The sequence below is a fragment of the Lepidochelys olivacea genome (genome assembly GCF_965140295.1).
Source record: "Lepidochelys olivacea isolate rLepOli2 genome assembly, chromosome: 4".
NCBI lineage: Eukaryota > Metazoa > Chordata > Testudines > Cheloniidae > Lepidochelys > Lepidochelys olivacea.
The window spans coordinates 18,777,657-18,796,152 of record NC_140414.1 but is presented as its reverse complement, the minus strand read 5'-3'; the positions used below and the strand labels follow the sequence as shown (position 1 = coordinate 18,796,152).

Sequence of the window (18,496 nt, the reverse complement as noted above, 5' to 3'; positions counted from 1 at the left end):
CCCACATTGCTCCTGGATAGCGGCATCCTCTTCAGGGCATGGCCCTCCAGCTGTGCCCCAACTCCGCCGTCTCCCCACTTCTGGGGGAACTGGCAGTCCTTCACCCAGCCTTTTGCCGCAGTGGCGAACTGCAGCCCCTAGTCCAGCCCCTCGCTCAGGGGCAGTCCTTTGGCTGGCCATTTCCTTCGGCGGCCAGTGGGGCAAAGGGGGCAGGGCCCAGGTCCACCCACGACTCTGGGCCCCGACCCAGGGACCTTATAGCTGGCAGCCGCTCACTGCCTCTTTTTCCCCTCTGCCACTACCTGCTTTCCCTGAGCCACTTCCCCATAGCCCCAGCACCTACTCGGCCCCTGTGTCAAGGCCTCCGCCTGGGAGCCAGCCAGGCTGGAGTTCTGCTTGCTCCCCTGACCCTGCCCAGCACTGCTCTGTCCCAGGTCCTTCTCTCTACAGGCAGCCAGTCCTTCTCCCTCAAGCTCCAGAGAGAGACTGGGCTCCTCTCTGCCCTGCAGCCCTTCTTACAGGGCCCAGCCTGGCCCTGATTGGCAGCTTCTAAGCCTTCCTCTGATTGGCTGGGTTCTGTGCCACTGCTCCAAGGGCTGCTATTAACTCTTTGCCAGTGAGTGGCAGCTGCCCCGTCACATGCTCTGTTTTCCCTTGAGTTCCCTTGGTTTTCCAAGACAAAAGTTCTGGTAGAAGCTGGAATGGAACCTGGAAAGAGAACTTCTGTCCTCAGTTGGGACAGATCATCAGCTGATGTAAATGGGGGTGGCTCCACTGAAGTCAGGGATCTGATTTATAGCAGTGGGGATCTGGTCCAATCTAACTGAAAAGACACATCACCTCAGTGTTTGCCAGTATGTATTTTCCATTTAAACATGCCATTGTGTTAACATGATCACCTGCGAGGAGGTGCTATTGAAGCCTTTATTGAGGTTGCAATAAACACTAGTCACATTGCTGTAATAATAGATAAGAAGCCATGAGACTGATTCACGGTTTTAGTTCTTGTGACTCAGGAAAAGCAGAGGTCCTCATGCATCACCATAAATGGAGGATCATGCTTCCTTTTAATTGCTGTTTTCACTTTGTGCCTACAAAGGTGAAACAATTACCAAAGGTTATGCTTCTTCCAGAAATGAGTAATCCAAAGGAATTGATTCAGCGTTCTGTTTCTCTCTAGTGTGTAACCAGGACTACAGAGTTGTAGGGCTAAAAGGAACTTGCTGGTACAGTTTGCTGGGTAAAGTGTAAAAAGGATTTCCATGTATCAAATATACGTTGCTTAGTTCTGTAAAAGGCCCAGGAAACATTACATGAAAGGGGGAAATAGTCAAAGGGATCAGTGGAAGTTAGAAACCCAACTCCTCCTGAAATTTACTGGGATTTGGGTGCCTAACTCCCATTGGCTGCTTTGAGAATCCCATCCTGAAATGTCAGCTGCCAATTTTGAGAGTTGATTGATTAACAATGGAGAGTGTGGCACATTTACCTTTCATTTAAAAAACGGTCACCCTCATAGAGACAGTTAGGTTCTAATCCCGGATGTTCTGCCCTGCAACCTTGAGCCAGTCGCTTACCCTCTCTATCCCCATTGGTATACACCTCCTTCTCCTCCTCTTTGGTTACAAAGGCTTTGAAACCTTTGGATGAAAGATTGAACAAACACTAGTAAAGATCAGTAAAGGTGCTAAAAATGGAACCATTGCTTTTAAATCTGGTTTAAATCTCACTTCTAAACCAGGATCAAAACAGGCTAGAAATTCTTTCTGCTGTTGGTTTTTTTTCAGTGTTATCTTATCAATCAAACTAAACAAATGGTCAAAATAATTATAAGGCGAACATTGAGCTGAGCCATGATGTTTGGATTAGGATACAAACTTCCCCAAAGTTTGGGTGTTTTAGGATCAGGGGTTAAGTTTGGGCCCATCTCAAGTAAAATAGTGACGGGAACAAAAAATAATGGTTGTTTTTCTCCAACATGCAGTCACATAGACTGAGGTGGAAAGAATGATTATTACATTCTAACAAAGTAACTCAACCAGTCAATTCATCAGAAAAAAGAAAAGGAGGACTTGTGGCACCTTAGAGACTAACCAATTTATTAGAGCATAAGCTTTCGTGAGCTACAGCTCACTTCCTCAGATGCATATCGTGGAAACTGCAGCAGGCTTTATATATACACAGAGAATATTCTCTCTGTGTATATATATATATATATATTATATATTCTCTGTGTATATATAAAGCCTGCTGCAGTTTCCACGATATGCATCTGAGGAAGTGAGCTGTAGCTCACGAAAGCTCATGCTCAAATAAATTGGTTAGTCTCTAAGGTGCCACAAGTCCTCCTTTTCTTTTTGCGAATACAGACTAACACGGCTGTTACTCTGAAACCTGTCAATTCATCAGATGACTCTTGACTCAAAATGCTTCCTTGCAAACTCTGCATTCTGTCAGCAAAATGATCAAAAGAAAAAAAATCAGAATTGTTTTTTTGCGTTTGTACAAGGAACAATATGACCCAAGCACATTGTTTATGTTATGTCCCTTTCAGAACATAAATGTTAAGTCTTAAAAATAATACAGACCTGTGAAGAAATACATTTGGTGAAGACAGGAAAGATCTTGATTCAAGTCAGGATTGTGACAAAACACCAACAATGGTTATTCCTAAGCTGATGTAAATTGGTAGAGCCCTATTGAATTGTATGGAGCTACAGTGATTTACATCAGCTGAGGATCTGGTCCCATATGTCAGCTTCCTCTTTAGCATTACCCTCGGAATGTCTTCATGGCAGACTTCACTTAAGTTACTGGTCTGGAGTTAGTCTACCTGGAGTGAGAATGGCCACACTGAAATAATACTTCAGTTCTGCATCCAGGATGGCACTGTATTCACTGATGTGCAGTATGACGGCTTCTGGGGGCACATCCCATGGTTCTTAGCACTGCAGTTAGCTGAATTCTCTCCCAATGAATTGTGGAAGAACTTTGAGTATGGACAGGACTTGAGTTATGTGCAACAGACAAGTTATAACTCTAGTTAACTTTCGTAGTGCTCTGTTTTGACTGTCCTTCCCCGACTCCCAGGTGCACTGGGCGAATGTATTACTGTTCACCAGTGCCGAAGCTCACCAACACTGAAGAAGAGGCAGGATCAAGCGCCCACTCCAAATCACACTCCCCTTGCTCAATCCAAGTGCTTGAGTTTAGCTGCCAGGAGCCTTCGGTGTTGGTGGGGGATGGGATAGGGCTTATTCCTTAGGGATACATACTAAATCACATAACATGTATTCAGAGTTCATATAGTTTTTAAATCTCTTAAACTGTAAAGACTAAGCCTAAAAACTGATTTTAAAATCACACTAATTGCACTAAACACCATTCTAAGGCAAGCAATTTATTTACTGAGCTCTCTAACTCTCCCAGTCTGTGTAAAGACCTGACAAATAGCAGCACGCAGTATCCGTCTTCAGTAGCCCTGTCCTTGTCCCACAGATCATTTACCAATTAAATCACGCACTATAAACTGCCTGCATACAAAGTCTATGTCAGATTTGACACCTACCTAGGGAGGTTTTTTTTGTTTGCATTTCCACAGCTAGATCAACATGCAGGAATCGTGGTCACATGTGTGTCCAACTTCAGTGTTAATCTGCAAATAGGGCAAAAGATTCCATTATTATTCTGTAGCCTATTTAAAAAGCAATAAAGGAATGTTGTAAGGAGAGTCCTGGCTGTGATGGAATTTCATATTAGACTATGGATGAAATTCACTCCTGTGTAGAGCCCAGTGCCAGGTCTATGTGTCACTTAACTCCCATTTAAGCTCTATTTTGAGGGAAGTAAGCGTTGCCTATGTGAGGTAATGGCCCTCTTGATTGGGCAATTTCATGCTCCATGAAGGGAATGGATGATCTGCCTGACTTCTGACCTCCTGTTCTAGTACTGGAAGAAGGTTGACCTTGTGGTTAAGGAACTGGCTTGGTGCTCAGGAAATCCAGGGTCAACTTCTTGGGTGCCCTTGGGTAAGTTAGTTTAATCTTTCTGTGTTGCAGTTTGTGAAGTGGAAATAATAATACTTTTCTTCTCCCCCCGACCCCCGCCGGGTCTTGTCTAGTTAGATTATAGTATGCAGTGTAGTTGTAGCTGTGTTGGTCCTAGGATATTAGAGAGACAAGGTGAGTGAGGTAATATCAGGTCTCCTGAAGAAGAGCTCTATGTACGCTCAAAAGCTTGTCTCTTTCCCCAACAGAAGTTGGTCCAATAAAAGCTATTACCTCCCCCACCTTGTCTCTCTATTTAGATTGTAAACTGTGTGGAACAGGCATTGTCTCTTACTTAGTGTGTGCTCCCAGTACGACAAGATCTTGGAGTCTCTAGGCATTATTACAGTAATACAAATAATAAATAAGATGTTACATACAAACTAAAATTTGCAAGCCTTTAATAACCCAGAGCCTCAGCATCCTGGGGTGACAGCAATAGATGTGCAAAAGGAGCAAATACTGATTGGCTCCACTTGTGGTTTTTGACAGACTTTTTTGAAAAGAGAAACATATAACCCGTCTCTGTCCCTCACTGTGAGGCAGAAAATGAACCATAATGTTAGTTTGCATCCCATGCTCACTGCGGAAGCATAAATGCATCTGAGGCAATTATCCACCTACAGAGCATGAAATAAAGAGGACGGATGCTTACAGCTATTAGAAGAACATGCTTATATTTATTAAAAGTGATTTTAATACTGCGTATTCTTAATAGGAAATCCTACACAAAACAGACTGACTGACAATGAGGAGAATGGTTTATTCTGAGCATGCTTCTATTGTTGTTATAGAGCATCAGAAAAGTGCAACAGAGCTACACAAAACACAGAAGAGAGGAGATCCAAGCACCCAAGTGTTTACAATCTAACTCAGCTAACTATGCTCCGGAGAACACTGTGTTCAAACACAAGGGGGCCTGGAGACCTCACCAGTGATGGGATTATCTCAGGAGGGGAACCATCAGCCAGAGGTGCCACCAGAAATGAAGTCTGATTGGAAATCTCTCTGCAGACTCAATGAGAGATGGCAGATAATGGTAATGGAAAAATACAGAGGAGGGGCACAATCAGTGGGAGTTTTGTCGCTGGCTTTGGCCCCATGAGGAATTTAGGGTAGCACCATTACTTGTCTCACCTGCCAGCGCTGTGTGGTATGGCAGCCCTTTACATCACTGCACAGGCTGTCTGGGTCACAGTACTGTGGGGAGAACAGCTTTGCTACCTCCCTTCCAAAGCAGGTGAGCAGGAGTAGGCAGAGCCTTGAATCTGCCCATCCTGAGCAGCTCAGCAGATGCAGAAGGGAAATAATTTACTATTGGTATTGATCACTCACAGATTACTTCCCTGTCCCCCCCTGCCCCTTTCCACCCAAGCCAGGGGAGGGAACCAGAAAATGAATCGTGATTCTCCATCACAATTCACTGCTTGGTGTGCTCACAGGACGGCACACCTGTTGGGTGCCCTGTGCTCAGGGCAGATACGTAGTCGTTACTTACGAGGCCATAGTTTGGCCAGAAAAGTAGTAAGGGAAAAAGCTGGCAGGAAAAGCAAAGTACTCTCTAAGAATGCAGGGAGATTTAGGAACACTACTATATAACAGAAACAGACCCAACCACACACTAGACCCTAAAATAAAGCTCATTCTCATGCTCATAAAACAATTGTATATTTTAAAGCTCCTAAAAATTGCCCTCTTAGCTAGCTATAGCCTTTGGGTCTATATGATTTTAAAAGTTAGACGTACCAGGGAAAGGCATCGTATTAAAAAAACACTCCCCCCAACCAACGGAGAGTAACTGAGGCCTGTGTTTCATGTGTGTGGGGAAGAGGTGGCAATCCGGTCCTAGATTTCAGATCCTACGGGAAAGGACTGTGGAAGTCCCCCTGTCGGACTGGATACTCATCAATACCCAGCCAGTTTTAAATGGTTGCCAAGAAGACAAAAAAAAGACATAAAACAAAAAGAGGTGGAAAAAGTAAATTTTTAGCAGTATGAATTAGGGAATAGAAGGCAAATTGGTTGGCAACTTCCTACTAATCAAAGCCATGAGAAAGTGATCCCAGGAAGAATAACTTCAGGACAGGGACATGAGGATACACACACGGGAAAATGACCAACCAAAAGGACTTTATAATCAGCTCAACTGACTGAGCTCTCATGGTTTATCCTCCAAGCACTCACAATGAGCTCAACAGGAAGAATGGACTGAACTTATAAGGAATTATATAAGGAATATATAATATTTGGCTATTATGCTGTCACTTAAAGCTGTGATGAAGGTGGACAGATTATCACCAACTAGAATGCTGTCAGGTGGCAATCAATTGATTGATCGATAGGATTCCCAAATTAGCTGGCTGCTCTGGTGCTTCTGGATGCAAGAGGTCAAGAAATTAACCAAGTTTTGCTGGGGGTGTATTTGGGCGGATGAAAGACATTCTCTGAGGACCTGTCTCCCAACCATGCAAAGGCAAGACTCTGACCACTCACCGCTCCCAACCGCTGGCCCTGATCCTGCAACTTGTTATGGGTGAACACACCCTCTTCATCTGTGTGGAGCCCCAGTGACTTCAGTGAGGTGTCATTTGGGCTCAGGAATCTCCCTGCATGGAGCCAGTTTCAGAATCAGGGCCTTACAGAGTATGCGTGATGAACAAAATCTTAAATAATTTCTCTCTGCTTATATTTGAATTGATATGGGCCAAATCCAGGTGTTTTTACTCAGACAAGCTCTCATTAAAAGGCAATAAAACCAGAATGTTGGGCTTGAGATTTCCCCCCATATTTGTGAGGCATGTAGGTAAGTATTGTGGTCAGTAGGTTTCCGGTATAGGGTGGTGTTATGTGACCATCGCTTATTAGCACAGTAGTGTTCAGGAAATGGTCCGCTTGCGTGGATTGGTCTAGGCTGAGGTTGATGGTGGGATGGAAATTGTTGAAATCATGGTGGAATTCTTCAAGGGCTTCTTTTCCAGGGTCCAGACGATGAAGATGTCATCAATGTAGCGTAAGTAGAGTAGGGGCATTCGGGGACGAGAGCTAAGGAAGCATTGTTCTAAGTCAGCCATAAAAATGTTGGCATACTGTGGAGTCATGCGGATACCCACAGTAGTGCCGCTGACTTGAAGGTATATACTCACCTACATACCTCCAGCTTCCATCCAGGACAAAACCACACGATCCATTGTCTATAGCCAAGCTCTAAGATACAACTGCATTTGCTCCAATCCCTCTGACAGACACAAACACCTACAAGATCTCTATCAAGCATTCTTAAAACTACAACACCCACCTGCTAAAGTGAAAAAACAGACTGACAGAACCAGAAGAGTACCCAGAAGTCACCTACTACAGGACAGGCCCAACAAAGAAAATAACAGAACACCACTAGCTGTCACCTTCAGCCCCCGACTAAAACCTCTCCAGCACATCATCGAAGATCTACAACCTATCCTGAAAAATGATCCCTCACTCTCACAGATCTTGGGGGACAGACCAGTCCTCACTTACAGACAGCCCCCCAACCTGAAGCAAATACTCTCCAGCAACCACACATCACACAACAAAAACACTAACCCAGCAACCTATCCTTGCAACAAAGCCCAATGCTAACTCTGTCCACATATTTATTCAAGTGACACCATCATAAGACCTAATCACATTAGCCATGCCGTCAGGGGCTCGTTCACCTGCACATCTACCAATGTGATATATGCCATCATGTGCCAGCAATGCCCCTCTACCATGTACATTGGCCAAACTGGACAATCTTGACACAAATCTGACATCAGGAATCATAACATTCAAAAACCAGTAGGAAAACACTTCAACCTCTCTGGCCACTCAGTAACAGATTTAAAGGTGGCAATTTTGCAACCGAAAAGCTTCAAAAACAGACTCCAACGAGAAACTGCTGAGCTTGAATTAATATGCAAACTAGATACCATTAACTTGGGTTTGAATAGAGACTGGGTGTGGCTGGGTCATTACACATATTGAATCTATTTCCCCATGTTAAGTATCCTCACACCTTCTTGTCAACCGTCTAAATGGGCCATCTTGATTATCACTACAAAAGTTTTTTTTCTCCTGCTGATAATAGCTCATCTTAATTAATTAGCCTCTTACTCCGCTTTTTCATGTTCTCTGTATGTGTCTATCTATCTTCTTACTATATGTTCCATTCTATGCATCTGATGAAGTGAGCTGTAGCCCACGAAAGCTTATGCTCAAATAAATTGGTTAGTCTCTAAGGTGCCACAAGTACTCCTGTTCTTTTTGCGGATACAGACTAACACGGCTGCTACTCTGAAACCTTAATCTTCGATTTGTTAAGTTAAATAGATTGAGTTCATTGAGTCTATCACTATAAGGGAAGTTTTCTAATCATTTAATCATTCTTGTGACTTTTCTTTGAACCCTCTTCAATTTATTAACATCGTTTTGAATAACTCAGTATTCCAGCAGTGGTCACACCAGTGCCAAATACAGAGGTAAAATAACCTCTCCACTCCTACCTCGAGATTCCCCTGTTTACACATCCCAGTATCACGTTAGCTCTTTTGGCCACAGCATCACACTGGGAGCTCATGTTCAGCTGATTGTCCACTGTGACCCTCACATCTTTTTCAGAGTCACTGCTTCCCAGGATAGAGTCATCCATCCTGTAAGCATGACCTACATTCTTTGTTCCCAGATATATACATTTACATTTAGCCATATTAAAATGCATATTGTTTGCTTGTGACCAGTTTATCAAGTGATCCAGATAGCTCGGAATCAGAGATCTGTCCTCTTCATTATTTACCACTCCCCCAACTTTTTGGTCATGTGCAAACTTTATCAGTGATGATTTTATGTTTTCTTCCAGGTCATTGATAAAGATGGCTTACTTGTAGAGCTACCGCCTATTTGCCAGGAAAGTAAGAAGCATTAAGTGTAGCCGTTGAATCAAGAGGTCTTAATCACCAGGTGATCACTGCTGGGTGCTGTCTGGACACCAGCTATAGGTGCCACTTAGAGGATAACATCACCCCTTGTTATTCTCAGATATTGCTGGAGCAGTTCCTCCACCCAAACCCGCCCAAACCTTGCTTTTGTCCTGAAATAAGACATTCAGTGGGTATCCTGAAAAGCAGGCTAGATTGTGCCCAGGCTAAGCAAGTCCACAGTGCGGGGAGAGGACACTAGGAGTGTTCTTTTGCTTGGGCCCCTGTACAGAGGCTAAGCACAGCCCCCATCATGTCCACTGGGCCATGGTAATGCTGTAGTACTGCTCTCCAGTGGGCCATGGGGTGACGGGGAGTGTGGGCAGCACAGGGGGAGTACGTGGTGCACCCAGTCAAAGGATAAGGGAGCTTCTCCTCCCGGGTACACCCTGCTTGGTGCTCCAGGAGGAGTGTGGCTTTTGCCCTGAGGGTGGAGGTAGTACCCTGGGAAGGACTTTGGAGGTGCCATTCCGGGGTACTAGTTCTGCAGGAGCTCTTGTTGCACTCTCAGGAAGAGATGGGGTAGGAGGTCTGGGAAGGACCTCCTGGGGAAGAAGGTCTGGGGTAGGTCTGGGAAGGAGAGGATGCAGGGCCAGAGAACTCCCTGGTACCTGCATCCAATGGTCATTGCCCTTCCAGAGCAGATATGGAATCAGTAAGGAAGCCACGGGAAGCGTAGGGACTCCATGACCTTAGGGGCAGGGAAGATTCCCTCCTCCGTGGCCTCGTCAGGGATCCCTAGCAAATACAAAAGCTGGCTTTTTGGGCTGTGTGGTCATTTGCAGGATTTGGCCCTAAATGCAGAGTCACAGCAGCTATAGGAGGAGTCACATGACAGATGAAAGCCAAATAAATACCCCCTGAACGTCACTGAAGAGAGCAGAGAAAGAGAGGGCACTTTACCTTCACGCTACAGTACAGAGGAGGTGCATTCATAATACAGCACGTGGAGGTGAAATTGGCTCTCTGCTCCACCAGTTCGGCAAGGGAGGCTGGGGTTGCATCAGGCATTGTCTTGCTGAAGCTTTCTTTTAGTCTGCAATGTAGTGGCAACAGGTCAGATTTTAAAGGACGCGTTAGTGACAGAATAAGCAGTAAAAATTACACTGATCTGTTTAATTGGTGTACAAATACATGTCTCAGCTACTAGCAGCCCTGCCCGGGGGTGAGTTATATGGGCCTGTGGTGCCCGTGCTCCAGGAATATTCCGGGCCCCGGGGCCTGGCTCCACCAATGTTCGGGGCCCGGTCTCTCTCCTGGCCCCTCGTATAGCCCCCGCATGCCTCCCCTGGAGTGTCTCCCGGCCCCGCCTGCCACTCCTGAGTGATTTAAAAGGGCCCAGGGGCCCCCGACCGCTGCCACCGGCAGTGCAGCGAGGCTAAGCCGGCTTCCTGCTCACTCTCGCTCCACGCCACTCCCGGAAGCGGCCGGCACGTCCCCGTGGCCCCGTGGGGGTGGTCTTCTCGCACTGCCCCTGCCCTGAGCACTGACGCTGCAGCTCCCATTGGCCGGGAACTGTGACCAATGGGAGCTGCAGAGGCGGAGCCTGCAGGTAGCGGCACGCGGAGACCCTCCCCAGTCCCCTCGCCTAGGAACCACTGCCAGAGGGGTGTGCTGGTTACTTTCGGGAGCCACCCAAGATAAGTGCCGCACCCCTCACCCCCTGCTGCACCCCAACCCCTTGCCCCAGCCCAGAGCCCGCACCCATCATCCAAACTCCCTCCCAGAGCCTGCACCCCTCCCGCACCCAAACTCCCTCCCAGAGATTTAGGCAGGTGTACATTTGTGTGTGTGGGAGGGGGGCGGGCAGGCAGGACTTGGACCCATTCTGGACACCACCAAAAATTGTACAGATCTGCCACCCCTGGCCCTGCCTCAAAACTAAAGCGGGCAGAAGAAGTCATTGCCTTGTCCCCTTTCAAGAGAAATCACCTCTGGGCCACAGATAATTTACACATCCCTTAATTCTGAACACTTTTGACTGGACACAGGTCACACGGGCTATTTCTATGCTGCGAGTTGAGGAGCATAATTCTCTGTGAGGTTTCTGGTCCAAATAGATCTGCTTTCTGTGAATATCCTCCATGATTCACTTCAAATTTCTATGTTTCCCAAAACACTCGCGCCTGTGAACTTGGTCATTAGAACATGTGTAGAAAGTGAACTTAAAAGGGGCAAAGACACAGCTGAAATGAAGTTCTTTAAAAGGGCGTAGGAATATTCAGGACATATTGCAGGCAGTGCCCTATTAGTCAAGAATGGAGGAGAAGCTTTAGGAGCAAATGGCGGAAGTAGAAGAGCTTACAGGATCAGGAATGTGTATTCTTACCTCTGTTTGAATTTGAGGAATGTCAGGTCATTATATTCTCCGCATAGCTCATTGGCCTTTGCTAGGAATTTGAATATCTCCCCCCTCAGCTGTGGCCTCTGCAGTGCAGAAAAAAAGGAATATTTCTATAATCAAGAAATCCCCCAGTCTGTCACAATGCATTGTCCTGACCCGCGAGCTGTGGCTGGCGCATACAAGCTCTGTGTGAGTTTGGGAAAGATTTTAGGGGAAGGAGACATTTAAGAGCAAGGCAGAGGGCATCTGAACGTGTGAGAGAAAACGATTACACTTGTTACCTTGCTAGAGACACAAGCAATGGAATCCGCAGCAGGACAGCATCCATTGATAAGATTATGGGTAGCATCATACACCTTACTTAGGAACACCTCTGGGATGCTGGTTTGCCTCCGCGCTTTCTCAAATATGAATCTGCAACAGGACAAGAAAAACATGGTACCCTCTAGTTTGCGTGTTCATCATGGGTTGAAACCAGATCCCTCCTTTCAGCATTGCTGACAAGCTTTAGATGATGCTTTCTTACAAAGACAAAACCACCAATTTCTCCAGTGTGGATCACAGGCAGGGCTCGTAGTGCCACCTATTCTTAACATTTCCTGACACTTCCCATCATCATTACATTTCTGCTTATGATTGTAAGCTGTTTGGGGGAAGGGACTGTGGTCCAAATCCTCAAAGATACCCGGGTGCCTAGCTCACATTGAGTTAGGTGCCTGAATACCTTTGAAGCTCTGGGCCTATGTCTTTGTGTGTCAGTACAGCAACATGCACAATGGGACCCTGATCCTGTTGGGAGCTGCTGGGTGATACCCCTGAAGAGAGGAAGGATGGTCTTGTGGTTAAGGCACAGGACTGGGACTCAGGAGATCTGGGTTATAGTCCTGGCTCTGACACTGACTCCCTGTGTGTCCTTGGGTTAGTCACTTAATCTCTCTGTGCTTCTTTTCACATCATAGTATTTCCTCCCCCCCGCCCCCCACACACTCTGTCTGTCTTGTCTATTTAGATGGTTAGCGCTTTGGGGGCAGGAACTGTCTCTTATTAGGGTTATGCAGCACCGAAGCATGATGGGCCCCTGTCTCAACGAGGACCTCTTGATGCTGCTGACGTACAAGTGATATGAATAATCATAAACCAAAGGCAATTAACTCAGTGCCTTTCAGAAGGGTTAGAATGAAACTAAGGCTCCGCTTGGACAGCGGTAACCATTGTTCTGTCTGGGCTGGGGAAGGAGGGCAATGAGACTATGTACCGATCCATCTGATGGCTCCCATCACCAGTGCACAGCTGTTCGTCTGTGGGCCTTTGGAGTTCCGGCAGTTGAGGGGATTTAGCAGGTTGCAGTGAATACATGCAGAAGTAGTTTTCCAGGAGATTTTTTCCATTGCAACAATCAGAAAATTTTTCGTCCTTGGATGATAGTTTAGTGCATATTTTTGTGGTGAGTTCTGACAACTATAAAGAAGACAGCAATGAGTTTAAGGGCTGAAGTATAGTGATACCTGACATTTTTACAATGGTTTACCTGTCTTAAGCAGTGTGCAGACACTGACTACTAAATTCCCACTGTGCCCTTAGGAGGCATGTGGATAAATATTATCAACCCCATTTTCAGATGGGGAAACAAGCAGGAAGGTGAAATGATTTGCTCAAGGCCAAATGGTGAGTCAGTGGCAGAGCTATGATTACTACTCAGGACCCCCTGACTCCCAGCCCTGCGGTCATTCCTCCAGTGCCTTATCTATTATTAATAATAAGTCTGTTGTGTTTGGACCAGCAGCATTTCCAGTTACTGTCTGGGCTTTGGATCTGGTTCCTGGAGTTCAGAGTGAGAAAAACAAGTGAGTTCATAAGACCTTAAGTGAATTGCACAAGCTGGAGGGAAATTTAGCTCTGTGCTGTCAAACAACTCTAGATCCCAAACGGTCTCAAACTGACAATGTGTCAAACAATAAACACACATGGTAGAAGGATTACAATATCAGAACCAATTCCTGATGGTTGAGATACCCAAAAGGCATGACTCTGGCTTTTGCAGCCTCTGAAAACTGGCTTAACTTTTCCTACCTGCCAGAAACATCACAAAGTCCAACTAGTGAACTTTGGTATTGGACTTTGAATGTGCAGGGTTGGGTGCAATGCTCAGGGTTACGTGTCAGTTTTCAAATGCTTAGAGTCCATATCATCTTAACAGTAATCAGTCAAAGCCAACTTTGTTTGCACACATGGATCTTACTGTCACAAGGCATCATTGTAAAAGCTGAGTCGATTTTAGAAGAGGATTAGACATTGAAGTTAAGACACTCAAAAGTAATTAGTGAGTCCATGTTTAGGTGCCCAACGTGGGATGCCATCAAGGTGATTTTTTTTGGAAAGCTTTGAGCACTCACTCTCTGAAAGCTGTAAGTATCTGATGCTGGACACCCCAAAATTGAGATACCCCAGATCACTAGTCACTGTTGAAAATCTTGGCCCAATCTGAATAAGAATATCATCCACTATTTGACTATCTAGGATAAAACTGTAGAACTGATATTAATCCCCAAATTTTAGGACATAAAACCTAAAGACTGAGGTTAGGAAGACATTTCCCCCACAAATACATTATTGTCTTGGAGGGAAACTAATGGGTGAGTCAATACAGAAACTGAATAAAAGAATTTTCAATGGATGTATTTACTCAAACCCCACAGCAGTGTGATGGGCACCTATCAAATAGAGAAATCCATCTGTTAACAACTTCTTCCATGAGGAAGAGTAAATAAAGAAATAGGGGAAACAATTAGCAGCACAAGTGATTATTATACTAATAAGTTAGCTGGTGATTTGGAAGCTCAATTACAAATACAGAAATAAATACATGAAATGGGAAATTGAATGGAATCACTCATGCTACTCTCTAGAGATCCCATTTCAAAGAAGTTTTTTTAATTAGTACAGTCATCTGAAACTAGGGCTGGATTATACTACCACAGTAAATCCATCTAATTTATGCAACTTCAGTTACGTGAATAACGTAACTGAAGTCGATGTAGTTAGATCCACTTACGGCAGTGGCTACACTGTGCTGGGTAGACAGGAGAGCATCTCCTGTTGACTTCCCTTATGCTTCTCGGGGAGGTGGAGTACACAAATCGATGGGAGAGTGCTCTCCCATCGATTTAGCATGTCTTCACCAGAGCCGCTAAATTGATACTCGCTGCATCGATTGTAGCAGTTCCAACCTACCGGTAAGTGTAGACATACCCTAAAGGAAAAGAAACCCAGAGGGAATAAGCAGCAGAAACAAAACAAGCCCCTTTGAAGAATGAAATGATAGCACTTACGAAGCTTATGCACTTCAGGCGAGATTATTAAAGGTGTTTAGGTTCCTAACTCCCATTGGGCAGCCAAAATACTTTCAAACTCTGGCCTTCTCCTAAGAATTTTCTAAGGGAAGTGATTGTGGAAGTTCAACTACTTGAGACATGTTAAACAAAACTGCACCAAAGCACAACCAAGCGTACAGTGTGGTATACTACTGCACCAGCAAGGAGTCTGGACTAAGTCAGTGTTTCTCAGTCTACAGTGTGTGACCCTTATTTTATGGACTGAGGGGAAAAAAGCCAAATCCTGCAGTTTGTAGGATCCAGGGAGCACATCTTGCTCTCTCCCTTTTCTTCTTCTCTTCTGCTGCTCCTGCCACCTTAGCCCTTTTCCACCTCCCAACCCAGTCACCACACAGCTCTCTGCCTTCCCCTCCTCCCACTTGCCTAGAGAACCTAATTCTGGGGTAGCGGATGTGCTGTTTCTAGAGGCTGCAGAGCCAGCATCCCAAAACAGTACTCATTGAAGTGAGTACTAAGCAGGCAGAGGTGGGAGAAGAGAAAGGAAACAGCCCACCATCCCACAGGCTCCCAAACCCCCACCCAGCATCAGACCCCTGCCAGCCCCACTGAGTGTCCCCACCACCCCTACACACAAGTCCTCAAGACCTGACAGTTTGCCCAACCTATTGCTCAAAGCATTCCAATGCCTCCCATTGTTTCTCCCTTTGATCCAAATCCCACAAGCTTTTGTGGCATGACTTTCGGGGCCATTTTTTGGCTTGTGGGCTCAACAAAGTGAAGAGCCACTGTGCTAGATGACTTAAGAGGTCTGCTCTGTCTAGAATTCTGGGATTCCTACCTCCTTCAGCATGCAGTCTTCAGTCATGGAATTACAGCACTTGGAAAACACCTCAGCAGAGTCTTCAGCTAGTGGGGAAATGTCCTCAAATGAGGCAGAGGGTATCTTCTGAGCAAACATTGTTAAGGTGCTAGACAGTCACAAAATGCAAAATGGAATTAGGTATTTTAGCCATTCCAAAGTCTGCCTACTGTTCTTAAGTCCTGTCTATTGACATTTGTAGGATAAGTGCCACGAATTTTGAACACGAGTAACTAAAAAGAGATTTGCTTGTTTCACACTATGGCTGCAGAAGGTCTGAAAAAACAAATACGGTAAATTTTTTATTGAATGTTGAACCAGGAGCAGGGAAGGGCAACAAAGTCTTTTATTGCCAATACTTTAGCTCTCAACCTACTAAGATGACCCGCATATATCTTATGGCTTTTTAAAATATGTACTAAAAATAGAAAAGCAGTGTGATGGTGTTTCCCCATCACCTGCCAGAGAAAGGGAAGAACCTCAATTAGAGACACAACCAACACCAGTGGGGTGAATGACTGATTGCCTCCTGGCCTGAGTTAGGTGGTGATCCATCAGGCACTTGGGCCTTAAAAGCAGGCTGTCAGGATCCTGGGTGAAGATAAGCTGGACTAGTGGCAGGAACTCAGTAGGCAGGAACAACCGCTGGGCTTCAGAATAAGTACCAGGGTCAATAGTCAGGCAGCGAGTCAGGCCAAAGAACAGAGCTAGAGACAAGTTGGAGATCAGGCCGAGGGCCAATACCAGGTATCGGGGGCCATGTGGGTATTCCAGGGTTCGAATGGGGGTCAAGATTCAAGATCAATACTGGGAATTCAGGAACAGAGAATGTAGGGTGGTTATGGCAGCCAGCTAGTACTCTGCATTATTGCCTAGACACTTCCTGGAATGGCCCTTGCGTTTATACAGTGTACGGAGACAATCAGGTGCCATGAAGCTGTTGTCTGTCAAACCCCTAGAGGTGAGACTTCCTGGGGTTGGTGTCTGCAGTGGGTCATGGGTTGGGGTGCACAAGCTGGTAATAGGTGTCAGTGTGGAGCTGGTGTTCACTGCCTAGCAACCCTACAGGCCTGTGTATAGACCTGCTGGGCTTTACACAGGCTGAGAGAGCTAGGTGTGGAAGAGATTGTCGTGGGAGAAGTATTTGTCTGTGTGGGAAGGCCTATGAATTTGGTGTTGTCTATGGCTGAAGAACTGAGCCACAGGAATAGAGCTAACTATGTGGCGGACCCTTGGAACAAGGGGCCAAGTGTCCAGGGAGACCTTCTGAAAGGGGACTAAAGAATAGAAGAGACCCGCAGAGCAGGCTTCTGTATCGGGGAGGCTATAAGGGGCAGGGAACTGAAGAGAAGTCCAGTAAGAACGGTGAGTTGAGCTCAGGAGCTTGTGTGTGTTGGGACTTTGAATGCCCTGAAAGGGGATTGAACTTTGAACTCTTAGGTGACTTGCCTGGAGGGCCAGGCCATGGAAGACCCACGCAGATGGAGATGGCCAGCAGAAGGGGTTGGAACTGGGCGTACCTGCAACATTATGCCCTGTTGCAAGTGGGTGTTCTAATGGTGAGTACACCACAATGAACTGGAAGACTGAAATGCTTTAACATGCTTGCATAAACCAGGATCATTGGGCCAATTCCTCCTCACGTGGTATATTGTTCTACTCTGACAAGCTCCCTGTGAAGTCACTGGGAATGATGCCTGAGCAATGACTGAGTTACAGGTGAGTAGAGATGTCATACTTTAGCCCTCTCTAACGATGGACTAATGTTTGAAAGAATCTCATTAAAACAGTGTAGTTGGGAAAGAAAAAGACCAACTTTTTCAAGCATGGGTGGCTAAATTTAGGTACATCCTTCCCTGTGTAAGTACTTAAATAAGTAGTCTTGATTTTCAGAGGCGCTGAGCACTTGTGATTCCATATGGGTGCTGAGCAGCTCTGAAAAGCAGCACATTAATTAAAGTGCCAAACCTGAGACATCTCATTTAAAGATGTTGGCCTAAATAGCTGGAGTTGGGAAATCCAGAGGCATGGCTCCATACCCAAATTTAACTCTGAAACCAAGAGTATCCATGAGCACTTGCCACCTTTATCCTTGATACACTCTTATGTTATCCCACCTTACGGCACTAGTCAAGAGCCCGGAACATTAATATCTTGCTCTCTGTGTTCAGTACACAAACAACACTCCCGCTGTTCACAATGCCACTACAAAGCCGAAAGCCCAATCTACTCTCTTATCTCTGCAGACTAGAAACAGTAAGTATATGCCTCTTGAGCACCCTTCTAATTGGATGTGAGACTCCACCAACCATACACAAGAGAGATCTGTAGCCATGTCAGCTGAAATAATCTTGGGTTGAATGGGAGCCCATCTAAACAAGGATTTCACAGTTTTGACATGCTACAAAAGAACGGTAATAGGTTAGACTGGTTGCTTTGCACCTCTACCAAATACAGTACTTTTCCACAGAATACAATAGTGCACTTATTTTTCAAATCCTGCTGAATCTTATTACAAATTTACAGGAAACAGGAAATTCAAATATGAAACACCTTCACTTCTGAACATATAGTATTGCCTTCGTACCTGAACTTTGATTTTTCCTTCCCATATACTGCATAGCGGGAACAAATTCTGTTTGACATGGTGGTGAGTATGGACAGAGTCTTTCTTTCTAACCTCTGGAACAGAAAGGAGAAGAACTGCATTAGGCACAGATTGACTCCTTTACTTGTAGTCTACGGGAGCATTCCTATCAGTCAGTTTTCAGAGTAGCAGCCGTGTTAGTCTGTATTCGCAAAAAGAAAAGGAGTACTTGTGGCACCTTAGCGACTAACAAATTTATTTGAGCATAAGCTTTCGTGAGCTACAGCTCACTTCATCGGATGCATTCAGTGTGTCATTCAGTTTATTATCCTAAATG

General features: G+C 45.4%; 1 protein-coding gene across 1 annotated transcript in view; it reads right to left on the bottom strand.

Annotated features, from left to right (window-relative positions):
* Nucleotides 1-841: 841 nt before the first annotated feature.
* Nucleotides 842-18,496, bottom strand: part of GC (GC vitamin D binding protein) — a 42,793-nt gene continuing 25,138 nt past the window's right edge. Inside the window, exons 6-13 of the mRNA XM_084627372.1 lie at nt 18,160-18,254; nt 15,552-15,681; nt 12,637-12,839; nt 11,663-11,795; nt 11,367-11,464; nt 9,941-10,073; nt 3,569-3,655; nt 842-1,091 (exon numbers count right to left, since the gene is read on the bottom strand). Of these exons, the coding sequence (XP_084483498.1) occupies nt 3,602-3,655; nt 9,941-10,073; nt 11,367-11,464; nt 11,663-11,795; nt 12,637-12,839; nt 15,552-15,681; nt 18,160-18,254 (846 nt within the window). The 3' untranslated portion in view covers nt 842-1,091; nt 3,569-3,601. The remainder of the gene's footprint in view (nt 1,092-3,568; nt 3,656-9,940; nt 10,074-11,366; nt 11,465-11,662; nt 11,796-12,636; nt 12,840-15,551; nt 15,682-18,159; nt 18,255-18,496) is intronic.